Source organism: Mauremys reevesii, linkage group 16 (assembly GCF_016161935.1).
Source record: "Mauremys reevesii isolate NIE-2019 linkage group 16, ASM1616193v1, whole genome shotgun sequence".
Lineage (NCBI taxonomy): Eukaryota > Metazoa > Chordata > Testudines > Geoemydidae > Mauremys > Mauremys reevesii.
In genome coordinates this window covers 44,152,825-44,170,503 of record NC_052638.1, presented here as the reverse complement: position 1 = coordinate 44,170,503, position 17,679 = coordinate 44,152,825, and the positions used below count along the sequence as shown (strand labels likewise).

The 17,679-nt window shown below is 52.1% G+C and overlaps 1 protein-coding gene across 7 annotated transcripts in view; it reads right to left on the bottom strand.

The window, feature by feature from the left end:
• Nucleotides 1-5,829: 5,829 nt before the first annotated feature.
• The window catches only part of TAT (tyrosine aminotransferase), a 27,664-nt gene continuing 15,814 nt past the window's right edge, over nt 5,830-17,679 (bottom strand). For 6 of the 7 annotated variants that reach the window (XM_039502695.1, XM_039502699.1, XM_039502700.1 and 3 more), the window contains 7 exons: nt 17,287-17,425; nt 16,581-16,633; nt 15,854-16,006; nt 13,874-14,002; nt 13,248-13,451; nt 8,228-8,326; nt 5,830-6,690 (listed from right to left, as the gene is read on the bottom strand). In XM_039502695.1, the coding sequence (XP_039358629.1) occupies nt 6,547-6,690; nt 8,228-8,326; nt 13,248-13,451; nt 13,874-14,002; nt 15,854-16,006; nt 16,581-16,633; nt 17,287-17,425 (921 nt within the window). In that variant the 3' untranslated portion in view covers nt 5,830-6,546. The remainder of the gene's footprint in view (nt 6,691-8,227; nt 8,327-13,247; nt 13,452-13,873; nt 14,003-15,853; nt 16,007-16,580; nt 16,634-17,286; nt 17,426-17,679) is intronic. The other variant, XM_039502702.1, reaches the window with a different exon arrangement.

Below are 17,679 nucleotides of genomic sequence, written 5' to 3'. Positions count from 1 at the left end.
CAGGTAATCATACATGCAACACTCAGCGCAATAAACTGGATAGCCCCCACTCTGCTGCTGGGCTTCTGCCTGCATTGTCTCCTAGTTAATGGAAGGGTGGTTTACGGACAGTAGTTTTGGACTGTGGTTCGGTTTATAGGTTTTAGGGGGGGCCCACGGGGACGGGGTTAGGGCTGGCGAGGGGCTCCCACTCCCTTCCCACTCCCCTTCTAAACGCCCTTGCGAAACTCCCTGTTAGCAGCCCCTGGTCGCTTGTGCGCGGCTTTATAAAGCCCTGGCCTGAGTGAATGCCCCGCCCACTGATTAAGGCTCAGCCAATTACCAGAGGCTTTGAGCTTTCAAACCTGCCTCCAACTGCCAGCCAGAGCACACGGTCCCTCAAACAAACAAACAAACAAACAAACAGACTGACAAACACAAGCTCAGCACACAGCAAGTAACCCCCTTATGTTCTTATGTTCTTATACCTGGCCCAGTCAGTTATTCTCCCAGCAGATAGCGCCCTCCCCAGTGGCACCCCCAGCTGCAGTTCTCAAGCAGCTCAGGGTGCTTTTCACCCACAGTGTCACTAAGTAATGAACTCCCCAAGGCCCACATAGCTTCCCGGTGGCCCCAGGCAGTGGCTATGCTCAGCCCATGCTCTTCCCTCCTTTCAGTCAGGATCTTTCACCCTCCCCACTCAGTTTGCAAACCCTTCATTACTTTTCCCACTCTACCCTACAGATGTTTCTCTCTGCAACCCCTCCGCCCCCCACACCCGACACTGACCTTCTTTCAATCCCATCATGCATTTGCACCACTCTTAGTGATGAGCCTTCACCTCTGCAGCCCCAGCCAGCTGCCAAGCATCGCTGTATTTCTGCTGCTGCAGGTCTTGCTGTGCTCCCCTTCAGATTGGCAGTGACCCTACAGGGCTTTGGCCTTCCTCGTCAGGTGCCACGAGTATCTGGGTGTAGCTCACAAACAATTCCCTGCCATTGCAGACATTGGTGCACCTCAGGCTCGCCTCTTCTCTGCCTGTTGCGCAGACTAGTTTAGGCTCCTGAGGGCTGCAATGCTTTGGTCTAATGATGGTTCTTGGGTTTGGTGCGGGGGTGGCTGGGTGCTGCTGGTGGCCTGTGATATACAAGTCAGACTAGAATGAACGGGTGGGCCTGCTGACCTTGCATGCTGTGTGTGACCGCGGCACATTCACATTCAGCAGCACTTTGTCCCCTGGCTGGTGGGCCAAGGCTGCCAACAATGTTCCCTCTAATTTTTGACAGGCCATGTGTGCAAAAACTTTCTTCTGTGCAAATTTTTGAAGCAGAGTTCAAATTTGTGAGCCATGAGGCAAATGCGCTGAAGGGTTAAAATCCATGTGCATTTTATATAACAACCTGGTACATGGATTGTGCCAGCTCTTTTCCAGACCCAAAGTCCAGAGTTTGGTCTGGAGACGAGAGACCTAGCAAACAGGGATTAGCTAAGAGAAAGCCGGGTAAACAGGTAACCGCCTTTGCCATTCCTAATGTCTGATTTGTGTCCATTTATCCTTTTCCTTAGAGACTGTCCAGTTTGGCCGATGTACATAGCAGAGGGGCATTGCTGGCATATGATGGCATATATTACATTGGTGGACGTGCAGGTGCACATGATATGCCATCATATGCCAGCAATGCCCCTCTGCTATGTACATCGGCCAAACTGGACAGTCTCTAAGGAAAAGGATAAATGGACACAAATCAGACATTAGGAATGGCAATATACAAAAACCTGTAGGAGAACACTTCAACCTCCCTGGCCACACCATAGCAGATTTTAAGGTGGCCATCCTGCAGCAAAAAAACTTTAGGACCAGACTTCAAAGAGAAACTGCTGAGCTCCAGTTCATCTGCAAATTTAACACCATCAGCTTGGGACTAAACAAAGACTGTGAATGGCTTGCCAATTACAGAACCAGTTTCTCCTCCCTCGGTTTTCACACCTCAGCTGCTGGAACAGGGCCCCATCCTCCCTGATTGATCTAACCTCGTTATCTCTAGCTTGCTTCTTGCTTGCTTATATATACACACCTGCCCCTGGAAATTTCCACTGCTTGCATCCGAAGAAGTGGGTGTTCACCCACGAAAGCTCATGCTGCAAAACATCTGTTAGGCTATAAGGTGCCACAGGATTCTTTGCTGCTTCTTCAAATAGAAGACGAATGCTCAATTAGCAGCCAAGGCAGGTAGCTTTGCTTCCTCTGACTGACATGAGGCCTAGGAAAACATGGAGAAGTTTATAGGCTGGGCCAGACTGGAATGGGGGGTCTGTTGTTCAATTGCAACTGCCTGCTGGCATACAAGTAGCTAAGTGGAAAGGTTAACAAAGCGAGAGCTGCTCTGCAGCAGCACTCGGGGAAAGGCTCTGTAGCAGGGGAGAGAGGATGGGAAGAGAGACTCTGAATAAGAACCCAAAGAGAGAGCCCAGGGCAGTGCGACGCAATTCTGGGTTTCCCATCAGAAAAAGTGGGCACCATCTTCAACAGCCCCCAGGAAAGCCAGGGAGGAACTGACTTGTTACAAACAGAGACAAAAAATAATGCAAATTCTATCACTAAAAACCATTTTTCCTTCCTTTTCAAGTCATGCCAAGGACCTCCTGGTCCTAGGTCGCCTCTTTCTGGGGAGTTGTGGCGCATGGCTAGAAACGGTTAAATATCCTGCAAAATAAATAATCCCAAAGACATGTGGCGAGATAATGTTTGTGGTTTTGTGTATTTACATATGTATAAGTAGGGTCGACAATGTAATCACCAATACCTGTCTATGCTGCATTCTGATAATTCAGAGATCAAAAGAACATCCTATCATTTAAATGAATTGTAAACACCAGATATCTCTGTATTTATCTCTCTTTGAAATGTATAGCAAATAATTTGTGAATAGTGGAGGAACAAGCAAATTGCCTTGTATTAATTCTATAGTTAAGTACCAGTGATGGACCTCCTTCAAAGTCATCCTCATTACCTTCTGTTCCCCAAGGAACTCCAGCTGGTCAAAAAGGCCATGAAATTGTATAACAGATCCTTGCGTCCTGATCCTGTTCATCTCAGATCTGCTTGAGGCTTCATACAGGGGAAGCTTAGTTAAAAGGACTGAGATCCCCATCCTAAGATGTAACACCCTGCAATGACTATAACCTATGAACTATTTTAACTCTATGAACTATTTCTGAAAGAACTCTTTGCAAGTACAAAGCTCACCATCTCTGCTATGAATCTGAACCACAATGAATTGAGCTTATGCCTGTATGTATATTGATTTTTAACCATACTCTCACTTTTGTTTTTTAATAAATTTTAGTTTAGTTCATAAGAATTGGCTGTAGTGTGTATTTGGGAAAGATCTGGAATATTCAATAACCTGGGAGGTGATGTGTCCGATCCTTTGGGATTGGTAGAACCTTTTCTTTTATATGATGAAATAAGATTTTCAGAAATCATCATATTTGACGTGGGTACCGGGATGGAGGCCTGAGGCTGGATCACTTTAAGGGAACTGTGTCGTTTGGACTTCTGAGTAACCAGGCCGGTAATGAAGAAGCTGTTTTGTGCTGGTTGGTAAATCTAAGTATTGGAATAGCCACCAGCTTTATGGGGATTGTCTGCCCCATTCTTTGCAGTTCACCCTAATTGAGTGTCCACAGCTGGCTCCCCACTAGGACCCTGGTCACAGTGGTGTAGTCGTGCTTAGCTACCCATTACCACAGGTTAATTGGGTTTTTAGATCAGAACCACACGCTTGTCAAAACGTAAATTTGATATTGGAAAATTTAAGGCTTAAAAATCAGTTACATTGAATGACCCATGATCCAGATCCTGACAGAAAAAGGCTGGAAGAGGGGGTTATCTTTTAATCAAAAGGACCCAGAGGGAGTGTGGGGTGTGTACGAGGACAGGTCGGAGGTCGATGGTGTGTGTGGAGGGGAGGGCTGTGTACGAGGGCGGGGCGGATGGAGGGGGTACGAGGACGGGTCGGAGGTCGATGGTGTGTGTGGAGAGGGGAGGGCTGTGTACGAGGACGGGCGGATGGAGGGGGGTATGAGGACGGGTCGGAGGTCGATGGTGTGTGTGGAGGGGAGGGCTGTGTACGAGGGCGGGGTGGATGGAGGTGTGTACGAGGGCGGGTCGGAGTTCGGTGGTGTGTGTGGAGAGGGGAGGGCTGTGTACGAGGGCGGGGCGGATGGAGGGGGTACGAGGGCGGGTCAGAGGTCGATGGTGTGTGTGGAGGGGAGGGCTGTGTACGAGGGCGGGGCGGATGGAGGAGTACGAGGCGGGTCGGAGGTCGATGGTGTGTGTGAGGGAGGGCTGTGTACGAGGGCGGGGCAGATGGAGGGGTACGAGGGCGGGTCGGAGGTCGATGGTGTGTGTGGAGGGAGGGCTGTGTACAAGGGCGGGGCAGATGGAGGGAGGTATGAGGCGGGCGGAGTTCGATGGTGTGTGGAGGAGGGCTGTGTACGAGGGCGGGGCGGATGGAGGGGGTACGAGGGCGGGTCGGAGTTCGGTGGTGTGTGTGAAGAGGGGAGGGCTGTGTACGAGGGCGGGGCGGATGGAGGGAGGCGTGGGTGGGTCGGAGGTCGATGGTGTGTGTGGAGGAGGGCTGTGTACGAGGGCGGGGCGGGTCAGAGGTCGATGGTGTGTGTGGAGAGGGGAGGGCTGTGTACGAGGGCGGGGCGGATGGAGGGGGCACGAGGGCGGGTCAGAGTTCGATGGTGTGTGGAGAGGGAGGGCTGTGTACGAGGACGGGCGGATGGAGGGGTACGAGGGTGGGTCAGAGGTCGATGGTGTGTGGAGGGGAAGGCTGTGTCCGTGGGGGGGGGGGATGGCGGGGGTACGAGGGTGGGTCAGAGGTCGATGGTGTGTGGAGAGGGGAGGGCTGTGTACGAGGACGGGCGGATGGAGGGGTATGAGGGTGGGTCAGAGGTCGATGGTGTGTGTGGAGGAGGGCTGTGTACGAGGGCGGGGCGGATGGAGGGGTACGAGGCGGGTCAGAGGTCGATGGTGTGTGTGGAGGGGGGAGAGCTTTGTACGAGAACGGGGCGGATGGAGGGGGGTACGAGGGCAGGGCGGAGTTCGATGGTGTGTGTGGAGGGGAGGGCTGTGTACGAGGGCGGGGTGGATGGAGGGGGTACGTGGGCGGGTCGGGCTCGATGGTGTGTGTGGAGGGGAGGGCTGTGTACGAGGGCGGGGCGGATGGAGGGGGTACGAGGGCGGGTCGGAGGTCGATGGTGTGTGTGGAGGGGAGGGCTGTGTACGAGGGCGGGGTGGATGGAGGGGGTATGTGGGTGGGTCGGAGGTCGATGGTGTGTGTGGAGGGGAGGGCTGTGTACGAGGGCGGGGCGGATGCAGGGGGGTATGAGGGCGGGTCGGAGCTCAATGGTGTGTGTGGAGGGTGGTGCAGAGGTCAATGGTGGGCATGAGTGGAGGGGGAGGGATGTTCATTTCTGTGAATGGCAAATTCTGCGGTGCGTGGGGCTGGCTCTAGCATGTGTCTGCGTCTTTAGGGGTTGATGCTCTGTTTGGTAGGTGAAGTTTTAGGGCTAAAAACCTGATGATGTTCAGTGTAGTTATCAGCCCATCTTCCAAGTGAAAATATTTTGGCAGAGTGGTATTGGGGGCTTGAGTAGTCTTGCCTGGTATCAAAATGAAATGTATGAAGATCATGGTCCTGTCTGGTTTCTGCTCCAGCCTCAGGCTGCTGTGGAACAGCCAGCAAGAAGTGTCAATAGAAGAGGGACCATGTCTCCAGATGATCAGGGCAGGTACAGAAGCAGCCCCAGCAGGGCAGGTCACAGCACAAGGCCAGGCACATCCAAACATTTATTAATAAAAAAGTTACAATAATTTATGCCCTTTGCAACACCAAGGGCTGAGTACACAGAGCTCCTGCTCCTTAGACAACGTAAAGGGGAGACATCAGGTACAGTCAGTGACATTCTGTGGTGTAGACAGATAAGGGTCCATTATGCCACATGTACTCCAGACTGTCCAGCCTGGCTCCAGCCAGAAAGAGGCTGAGCACTCTGCTCCGACACAGCCCTCTTTCCATGCATGGTTCTGTCAGTGGAAGAGTCCAGCTCAGCATCCAGTGTAACTGCTAGTGAAGGGAATTAGAAGTTGTCGTCTTGCATTCAGCCTGGGGTCTCCCAGCTAGTGCCCTGCAACAACAGAGACCCTCAAACCGAGCAGCTAAGTGACAGCTCCCACATGCTACGGCTGCCTGTCTGAGTGGAAGCTGTAGACCCTGTATGAAGGGTGCTGCGGTTCACTGACACAGACCAGAGCATGGGCTCCTGGCGGGTGGTGGGACACTGGGTGCCTGAGGGTTTGTGAGCAGGGTAGAATGATGGCTGCTGGTTCCCATGAGCCCAGGGAACATGCAGAAGCTCTGCAGGGTGGTAGCTTGCTCCAGTTGCATTAGGTGCAATGGGATGTAGGTGCTGACCTGAGGGCAGCCCTGCCCTGCCCACTGCTGCATCATTTACGGAGTGGCTGGGCCGAGGCAGAGTGGAGGGCACTCCTGGCTACTTGTCACATTCCAGGTCCTGGGCCCCCTCACTGCCTTGGTAGTGCCTCTCACAGAACTCCTGGATGCGACTGCAGGCCTCCACCATCAGCTCCTCGGGCACCGTTAGCACCACCCGGAAGAAATTGGGGTACTCAAAGCACTGAAATAAACCATGGGAAAAGGCTGGTTAGTTGGGCAGGGGTGAAACTGGGGTCTCAGACCCCTGCCCTGCCATGTCCCCAGCTGTGTCCAGCGAGCGAACCCAACCCACAGGGACAGGCCTAGCCAGATGGAAGGAGCTGTGGGATCTGATCCTGGCCGGTCGGCAGCTCCATCTGTAAAATGCCTTTCACAGCGCAACCTCCCCTGTGGCTGCTGCGTCAGCAAGGAGCTGAGAGACCCTCAGGGGAAGGGGCTGTAAGAAAAGAGCTGGGAGGAAACACACAGCAGCCCCCAGATGGGACCCAGAGAAGAGGCTGGAGGAAGCCAAGGACTCTCAAGGCTCAGTGAGTGGCTAAGGAACCCGGCGGGTGACTGCGGGCAATTGGAGTGGGAAGGGGAGACATGCAGCGCATCTCCAGCCTTGTCCCTGCACCATGAATGGGGCCTCGGGGTTTGCATGGGGCATCGAACTGAGCCAGTGCAAACTCCGCAGGGAGCTGCTCTTGTGCGAAGCAGAGAGGACACGGGGCTTAGGCACACAGGGGCTGCACGGCATAGGGGCAGACTCTGCGATCTTAGAGACAGGATAGTGGCCACCTGGGGCCAGGCTAGGCAAGGAGTGACCATTGCACCACTGCCCAGGGCTTCTGGTGGACCACATGACACCCACCCCCCTCCCCCCAACACCCCACGCTCAGAGTTCCCAGTCCCCCACCTGGTGCCCCACGCTCAGAGCTCCCAGCCCCGCACCGGGCGCCCCACGCTCAGAGCTCCCAGCCCCCTCCCCCCAACACCCCACGCTCAGAGCTCCTAGTCCTCCCCCCAACACCCCACGCTCAGAGCTCCCAGCCCCCTCGCCCCAACACCCCACGCTCAGAGCTCCCAGCCCCACACCGGGCACCCCACGCTCAGAGCTCCCAGCCCTGCACCGGGTGCCCCACGTTCAGAGCTCCCAGCCCCCCACCGGGTGCCCCACGTTCAGAGCTCCCAGCCCCCTCCCCCCAACACCCCACTCTCATAGCTCCCAGCCCCACACCGGGCACCCCACGCTCAGAGCTCCCAGCCCCGCACCGGGCACCCCACGCTCAGAGCTCCCAGCCCCCTCCCCCCAACCCCCCCCGCTCAGAGCTCCCAGCCCCGCACCGGGCATCCCACGCTCAGAGCTCCCAGCCCCGCACCGGGCAGCCCACGCTCAGAGCTCCCAGCCCCCTCCCACCAACACCCCACGCTCAGAGCTCCCAGCCCCGCACCGGGCATCCCACGCTCAGAGCTCCCAGCCCCCCACCGGGTGCCCCACGTTCAGAGCTCCCAGCCCCCCACCGGGCACCCCACGCTCAGAGCTCCCAGCCCCGCTCTGGGCACCCCATGCTCAGAGCTCCCAGCCCCCCACTGGGTGCCCCACGCTCAGAGCTCCCAGCCCCGCTCTGGGCACCCCACGCTCAGAGCTCCCAGCCCCCCACCGGGTGCCCCACGCTCAGAGCTCCCAGCCCCCCCAGACTCTCTTCGTGTGTGGCTGCTCTGAGGGGAACACTGACCGAGGCCGGCAGGCAGAAGACTGACTGCTCTGAGATCAGCTGCTTGGTGAATTCCACGTCATTCTCAAACTTGGGGAAATGCTCCATTTCAATTCCAACCTGCAGTGCAGAAATTAGGGATATCAGAGGCCAAGGCTGGATAGGATTGCACCAGGCACCGCCATGGAGCTCCTCCCTCACAGCACCCACAGAGCATCCCTCCTCCCCACACCTCCTTCCCGCCCCTCTATAACCCCATGCCCCCCACATCCCTCCTCCCCCCAGCAGTCTATACAGCCTCTTGCCCCCCGCATCTCTACTCCCCCCCAAAGCCTATACAGTCCCATGCCCCCCGCACCCCTCTTCCCCTCCCCACCCCTATACAGCCCCATACCCCCGCACCCCTCCTCCCCTCCCCACAGCATATACAGTCCCATGCCCCTGCACCCCTCCTCCCCTCCCCACCCCTATACAGTCCCATGCCCCTGCCCCTCTTCCTTCAAAGGCTATACAGTCCCATGCCCCCACAGAACTCCTCCCCACCCCATACAACCCCGTGCCCCTGTACTCCTCCCCACCCAGTCTATACAGCTCCGTGCCCCTGCATCCCTCCTCCCCTCCCCAGCAGTCTATACAACCCCGTGCCCCTGCATCCCTCCTCCCCGTAGCCTATACAGCCCGATGCCCCGCATCCCTCCTCTCCACCCCATACAACCCCGTGCCCCTGCATCCTCCTCCCCTCTGCTGCATATACAGTCCCATGCCCCTGCACCCTCCTCCCTTCCCACCCCTATACAGTCCCATGCCCCTGCATCCCTCTTCCCCTATGCTGTCTATACAGCCCCGTGCCCCCTGCATCCCTCCTCTCCCCCGCAGTCTATACAGCCCCATGCCCCCGCATCCCTCCTCCCCCCGCAGCCTATACAGCCCCATGCCCCCTCTCTTTGAAGTCTATTTCTGAATTTTTTTGTTAAAGGATGGCTACTTTTAAATCTGTTATAGAATGTCCAGGGAGAGTGAAGTGTTCTCCTACTGGCTTTTGTATTTTACCATTCCCCATATTTACTCTAGCGCCACCATCAGAGGACCCAACCACATCAGCCACACCATTAGGGGCTCATTCATCGGCACATCTACTAATGTGATATATGCCATCAGGTGCCAGCAATGCCCCTCTGCCAAACTGGACAGTCTCTACATAAAAGAATAAATGGACACAAATCAGACCTCAGGAATGGTAACATACAAAAGCCAGTAGGAGAACACTTCACTCTCCCTGGACATTCTGTAACAGATTTAAAAGTAGCCAGCCTTTAACAAAAAAATTCAGAAATAGACTTCAAAGAGAAACAACAGAACTCTAAAATTCATTTGCAAATTTAATACCATTAATTTTGGCTTGAATAGGGCCTGGGAGTGGCTGGCTCACGACAAAAGCAGCTTTGCCTCTCCTGGAATTGACACCTACTCATCAATTATTGGGAGTGGACTACATCCACCCTGACTGAATTGGCCCTGTCAACACTGGTGAGGTAACTTCCTTCTCTTCATATGTCATTATATAATGCCTGCATCTGTAATTTTCACTCCATGCATCTGAAGAAGTGGGTTTTTTACCCACAAAAGCTTATGCCCAAATAAATCTGTCAGTCTTTAAGGTGCCACTGGACTCCTTGTTGTTTTTGTGGATACAGACTAACACAGCTACCCCCTGATACTCCCCACTATTGTTACTGACAAGGTGGGAGGACCTGTCAAGGAAGGAGAGGAAGTACAGAGGAAAGGGGACTCCATTAAAAAGACCATAACCTGTTTTAGGAGTTACTGATAGCTCAGAACCACCAGCTCTTCAATGCACATGGATCAATGTGCTGTTAATGCCCAGGAGGGGGCAGTGGTGGGGATCTGTTACAAGCCAGAGAACAGGGTTGAGTCACTTCTTAAATACTTGTCTGTAATATGTGGAAAGAAAAATGGTTGTGATGGAGGACTTCAGTTGAGAAGACATGCTAGAGGTCTCCTGCAGCCAGGAGTAAAACTCCATTAGAGTTTGTAAAACATTTTGATGCTGATTTTCTAACACAAAGGGACTGCAGCCAGCAGAGGTAACTCTATTCTGGACCTTACTGTGATGGATAATGACGGACTGTTCACTGAACTGGAAGTTGGTTGTTACCTAGAGACCAGCAATCATGTCCTAATTATATTCATTATGGGCAAAGAGAGGAAGGTTCTGATCAATAATATATATATTTGGTGCTTCAACAGGGCTAATTTCCCAAAGCTGAGGGAAATTATGAGTGAAATTTACACAGAAAAATGTGAATGAAAATTCGCAGTTATTTAAGAAGAGTTTACTAGATGGCAAAAAGCCATGAATTCACAATCAAGAAAGAAGAAAACTTTGGCCAAAAGCCAGCGGCAAAATAAGTCAGCAATCAGAAATAAAAAGACAATATATAACAAATGGGAAAAGGTTAAAATAGATAGCAATTGATATAAATTAGAAGTGATGAAGTACAGAATATTGATAAGGGAAGCTAAAGATATCAAGGGACATTCATGGCTGGCAGGCCTAAGGAGAATAAGGAGGATTTTTTTATGGACAAAATAAATTTTAACAATAGTATAAGCCCATTATTAGAGGGAGACGGTAAAACTGTTAATAATGATGTAGAAAAGACAAGGGTATTTAATAGCTATGTGTTCTATATTTGGAAATGAGAATGATCATGTACTCGTATTACCTGAGGATAATGAGCTACTTTCCAGTCTACTAGTAACAAAAGAGGATGTTAAACAGCATCTACTAGAGATAAAACATTTTAAGAACAGCAGACCTGGATAACTTGTACCTTAGAGCCCTAAAAGTGCTGGCTGAGCAGATCTTTGGCCTGCTGGTTCATTTTTAATAAATCATGCAGTATTAGGGAAATTCCAGAAGACTGGAAGAGTGTTCATGTTGTGTCAATTTTCAAAAAGGGCAAGTGGGATGACTCAGGCAACTATAGACATCCCACTCAAAATAATGGTAAAGATGATTCAGTTGACAAAGAATAGGAATATAATTAATGCCAGTCAATGAGGTTTTTATGGAAAATACATCTTGTGAAGCAAACCTGATTTCATTTTATGAGATTAAAAGTTTGATTGAAAAAGTAACTGTGTAGCTACTTAGACTTTTGTTAAGTGTTTGATTTAGTACCACATGACACTGATTAAAAAATTAGCAATATCTCTAAAGAATAAGCACACAATAAATGGATTAAGAACTGGCTAACCAACAGAGCTCAAAAAATAGTTGTCCCTGGGGAACGGTCGGTCACTGAGTGTGGGTATTGCTAGGGTTCGGTGAGGTTCTGCAAGGATCAGTACTAGACCTGACACTATTCAACATTTTGATCTGGCAGTAAATATAAAGGAATGAGCCATGTGGAAGAGCAGGATGCAGCTCCCCGGATGCTCCCCACCTTCCTCCTATTGCAGAGAGGGCTACAGTGCATCTCAAAAAGACACTGCAAGAAACTTACTGGTAACTTCACAGTAAATATAAAGATGACACAAAAGATTAGTGGAGTGGTAAACAATGCTGAGGACAGGGAAGTCATGCAGAGTGATCTGGATTGCTTGGTAAACTGGGCCCATTCAAACAAAAAAGTTTTAATAAAGCCAAATATAAAGAATGCCTAGGAACATGGAATGCACACCATGCCTGCAGAATGGGGGACCATATTCTGGAAAGCAATAACATTATACAGGATTTAGAGGTGATAATGGACAAACAACTCAACATGAGCTCCCAGTGAGACGCTGCAGCAAAAAGGGACAATGCACTCCTTGGGTGTATAAATAAGTGAACAGAAAGGAGGTGATTTTATCTCTGTATGCAGCATGGGTGAGACTGATGCTAGAATACCGTGAAGCAGTTCTCGTGCCCACCTTTTACAAAGGATACTGAAAAACTGGAGAGGGTGCAGACAAGAGCCATAAAAATGATTCAAGGGCTGGAGAAAGCGTTTTACAGTGAGAGACATAAAGAGGTCGGTCTGTTTAGCTTCTCATAAAGAAGATTTAGAGATTACTTGTTTACAGTACACCAGTATCTTCACAGGGAGAAAATAACAGGTACTAAAGGGCTCTTGACTCTTCTTGCAGACAAAAGAATAATGAGAATCAGCAGCTGGAAGTTAAAGCCGGACACATTCAAATTAGAAATCAGGCACAATGTTTTTTAACTGTGAGGGCGATCAACCATTGGACCAAACAGCCAAGGGAAGTAGTGATCCTCCATCTCTTAATGTCTTCAACTCCAGACCAGTGTCTTTCTGGACAATTTGCTTTAGCCAGACACAAGTTACTGGGCTCACCAGAGGGGTAGCTGGGTGGAATTCTCTGGGCTGTGCTACCCAGGAGGTCAGACTAAATGACACCGTGGTCCCCCCTGGCCTTACACTCTACGACTCTCTGAAGAATGGGGTCCCACTGTGCTGGGCGCTGCCCAGTAGGGTGACCAGACGTCCTAATAAAATCGAGACTGTCCCGATATTTAGGTGTTTGTCCCGCGTCCCAACCGATCTTTGGTCGAGACACAATTTGTCCCGAGATTTCGTTCTGCTGGCAGCGCTCACCTTATTTATTTATTTATTTATTTATTTATTGCTGCTCCGCCGGCAGCACTCGCCTTTTCTTTCTCTCTCTCTCTCTCTCTCTCTCACTGCTCCGCCGGCAGCACTCGACTTTTTTTTTTTTTTTCTCTGCCGGCGGACCCTTCCCTGCGTCCCCCCCCCCCCAATGTGTCCCGATATTTTCTCCCTCTCATCTGGTCACCCTACTGCCCTGACACAGTAAGAGACAGGCCCTGCCCCAGCTGAGATCAGGGCCCCACTGTGCCGGGCACTGCCCTGACACAGTAAGAGACAGGCCCTTCCCTGAACAACTCACATTTTAAGCAGACAAGGCAGACACTGGGCAGGGCAACAGGATCCAGCACACACTGAGCAAACAGCAATGCTCTGAAATGGCACATTAGCGCCTCACTTACCATGAGGTACATGGCCCCTGAGGGCCGGACGGGCTGGAGTCCAGAGACGGCAGACAGGGCAGCGTAGCAAAGGTCAGCATTGGACTGAAAGGCAGAGATGAGAGAGTTCAGGACTCGGGACATTCCAGGAAGCAGCTCAGCAAACTGGAGACAAATTCTTGGCCAGAACCCAAGACAGGTCCCCCACCGCAAATAAAGGGGCATCTAATGCAAACAGGACAGATGTTAACAGCCTTGAATGCAGTCGAGGTGACTGAGCTGACCTCAGCAAATCAGTGTAGACACCCCTCCACCCCACCCCCAGCATTTCTTCCTACAGCATCTCCTGGCTGGCAGTGCTATGACTGGATTGTCAAGAGTTCCCCACAGCTGGCACTCCTGCCCCTCCTAGCAGCAACCCCTGCTGGGAGAGGTCAGGACTACAGTAACCAGGAGCCCCCTCCCCCACTACCAGCACTCCTGCCCTGCTCCCTCCAGTGCCTCCTGCTGGGAGAGAGTGGACATGAGAAGACAAGGTCCCTAGCAAGACACCACTGTGATGATTCATAGTCCTGTTTGACCTGCTGACGAATGCTGCTGGTCCCCTCTCACTCTAAATACCTGTCTCTCGGGGGGGGGGGACATACCTTGAGGAAGCTGAGGGTGTTGTGGTAAAACTCTGGGGGTGTTCGGTGGATGATGTGTTCCAGTGCCCCCTGGACAATTGTGCAGGGTCCCAGGATTCTTTGACTCAAGCTTACAAGGCCATCCCTGATCTGAAACACAGATGACACTCTGACCTCAAAGATCGCACACTCATGAAGGAAAGGAAAATGATCTCACCCTGATGCCAGCATTTCTAGCTGTTCATAGGATCAAACATGCCCACAATTGGACAAGGGGTGTTTTTTCAAACTTTGCAAAGCATTCCGGAGCCAGTCCCATTATCTGGGGTCTATATCGCAGGTGTCTGCAGACTATCTATGAAGGCCCCAGTGTCACTAGCTGTGTTTGAGGGCCAGAACTGGTCCCCAATCCTTAGCTAGGATCCATCCCTTTCACACCACTCTTATGGTACAAAGGGGCCAGGAAGCAGCCAGAGTTCACTAGCTGGAGTTTCCTGTTACCAGAGCACATCTGATATGCTAGAGTAGCTCCTAGGCTTCTCTGAAGTAGTCTGGGGCTGAGGCTGGTACACACCCACTCCCCGAATCTCAGAATCCTTTGTGCCTGAGAATCCATTGTCTTTGACTGAACTGCGCACACAAGTGTCAGGGTTTCCCAATCAAATGCACCAACACCAAAGGGCTGGGACTCGCCTGAAGCAAACCTAAGCCAGAGCCTTTGCAAGCCAGTCTCTGTTCTGACGCAGTCTTTGGCTCACTCTGCTCATTTCTATTCTGTTTAATCACCACTGGATACTGCATCTTGGCCAGCTGGGGACAGATGATATCAACACTGCTGTCCTTTGTGAGCACTCGGGTGCCCCAGGTTTGTGGAAAGCTCCCAGCTCTATGGGGTATCATTGGGCCACAAATCAATGAATGACTAAAGAGCCAAAGCTCAGGCTGCACCATCACCTGCTATCTTGTTCCCACCAATAAGGAGAAACCACATTAGAGCATACAGGGACCACAAGGAGCAGCACAACTTTGTGTTATTCCTGTAGGGGAAACAGGGCCTGCCTGCGAGCGGAAAGCAAAACCCTTCGCCTCCAAAGTGGCTTTTTTTTCCCCTTGTGCCCAAAGCAGGAATGTATTTAGTTTCAGGTGAAAGCACTGGTGAACACAGGAGATCTAACAGCAGGGATGAGATATGGGCATCAAGTTCAGCTGTAGGGAGAATGGGATGGGCAGAGGTTATTCCCTCTCATATCTGCAGGGCATGCACAAAAGCAGCTCAGGGCCAGATTCATGGTTGCCCTGATCTTTGGGGCATCATTTCCACCAGTCCCAAGTGTGAACGCAGGGTCGGAGTGGCAATGGCTATGCACTGGGGTTCATGCACAGGGGCAAGGAAGAACTAGGCCCCTGTGGTAGGTCTGGAGCGGGCTTAGCAGGTGAAGTGACTCAGAAGCAGACATGCCAAACCTGCGAAAAAAATCACAGCAATTAGGCTTGTTTTTGGCTTAATTAACTTGTGAGTTGCTTGTTTGGCTTGTAGTTTGTTGCTTCTTTTTATTGATCAGCTCCTGACAAACAGGGGCAAGGGGGAAGAGAGTCAGGGATGCTCAGCGGGCCCACCACAGTCCCAGACTGCACACCAGGGGGATCTAGTCACATAGAGTGTTGGGGTTCTTAGGGACTGGCTTGTTTGGGCCTTGTTTTGAAATGGGATTAGCTTGATTTTTGGCTACTGTGAAAGTCAGGGTGCTTATTTACTACGTGAAAGTTGGCAACTGTGAAGAGAAGGCAGCATGTGTGCATGAAGCAGCAGGCAGGAACACGAGGGCATGTGCGTGTGAGCCTGCAAGGGAGCATGTGTGAGTGGGAGGAAGAGTGCATGCCTGTGCCTGAGTGAAAGGCAGTGGTGTGTGCACGTGCAGGGGAAGGTGCCTGCTGACTGTGCATGTTTAGTGTGTGGCGCTATTGCTGGCATCGAGAAGGCCACCAGACAACATTCCTCACCTCATTCCCAAAGATGTCTCTCCGATCATTAACCAGGATCCATCCCATCCTCCAGCCTGGGACCAGCCATCGCTTGGCCAGGCCTCCACAGGACAGGATCGGCACGTTGGTGCTGAGAGTTGCTATGGGCTCATACTTGCACTCTGCAAACACCTGTGAGACAAGAGGATGCATTAGCAGCCACCCTCTCCTTGCCAATTCCCTGTGAGAGATGGGGAGCTCTGGGAGGGCAGGGGGTTGACTCATTAATTCACTGGCAGGGATATCAAAGCAGATGAGCAGTGAGACTCTGGCATGAAACAGATGGTGCAGAGAGCAGGTTTGGGGGAGCTGTAGGGCTGCTTCAAGGGGGAATTCATGTGCAGTGCAAAGAGCCAGACCCTGCACATCTGGTCCTAATTAAGGGATGACAGGGGCCTCTGGCTGGGAGACACAAGCACAGAAATGCACACAAGAGTGCGAGTGCTCGCAGCTCTGAGTTTGACCCACCCAGAGGAAAGGAGAGTACCAGACACGAGACGCCCTTCCAGGGGACAGCTGGGCAGACAGGACCAGGGAGCTGCAAGTACAGTACATGGCTGTTCTCAAGGGCAGCAGGACTAATGGCTAAGGCTCTTGTCTGGGACTAGTTACTCTTAAACCCTGCTACCAAGGGGCAAGTGTATAGTGAGAAGCCAAAGACCCAGGCTCTGGGTGCAGTTTGTGCATGGCAGGGACAGGCACTCACCATGTCTCCATAGATTTCATCAGCTAGGATGGGGACACATTGTCTCGAGGCCACTGGGGGAGAGAAGTAAACACTGAAACTGGCTGCCTTGTTTCCCTACAGGGTGCAGACTCACCCTCATCCTACAGAGGCCAGGCATGGGCTCTCCCCTAGCCCTACAGAACAGACCACAATCCACCCACAGAGGGTCTCCATGTTCCTTGTTTCGGACATGCAAACCAGTGGACAAAGCATTAGAGAATACGTTGTTAGGAACAATCCTTCCCAGGGCTAGGCTTGCAGGGCCTATGCCTGCTCTGACCCCAGGCCTGGGACAGACAGCACTGATCCACTAATCATAATGTTGAAGGCTTTCCCAGCATGGATTCTGAGAGGTGGATCAGGAGCAATATCCCCATTATACAGCCAGAGAAGAGCCACACAGTGGGTTAGGGACAGACCCTAGGACCTCTCATCCTGCATCCCTTCCCTGGCCATGCTGACTCTGTGCAGGGTTGTCCCAAAGGCCCTGGGAACAGGGTAAGTCACAGAGTGTGGGGTGAATCCTCCAGGCCCTGGTACTGTTATTTCTGTAGCACCAACACTGCCACATAATAGGTCAGGTCCTGCCATAGAGCTCACCATAATTAGACTGAAACAGATAAGCAGAGGATAGGGCAAGGCAGCAAACGACAGCCCTACCCTGGCTCAGTGCTCAGATACTCACCAGCCAGGATTTTCTGGAGATGGCTCTTGCTGAATACGGAGCCGCAGGGGTTAGAAGGGTTGTTCACAATGAGACAGGCCGTCTTCTCATCCACCAGCGACTCCAAGTGCTTCAAGTCAATTTCCCAGGCTTTCTCAGGCTAGTGAGGAGGAGGAGAGGGGAGGGTGCGTGAAGATGAAGAATAAGGCATGGAGTATGGAGTGAGGATCCAGCTGGGGGCTGGGCACCAGGCATGGGGATGAAGTGCAGAAGGTCCGGGCACAGAGTGAGGAGAGGGGCACAGGCTGAGGGACTAGGAGTCCAGGCCCGGAGTGAGACACGAGGGTCCGGCCAGACTAGGGTGACCAGACAGCAAGTGTGAAAAATCGGGACGGGGTGGGAGGTAACAGGAGC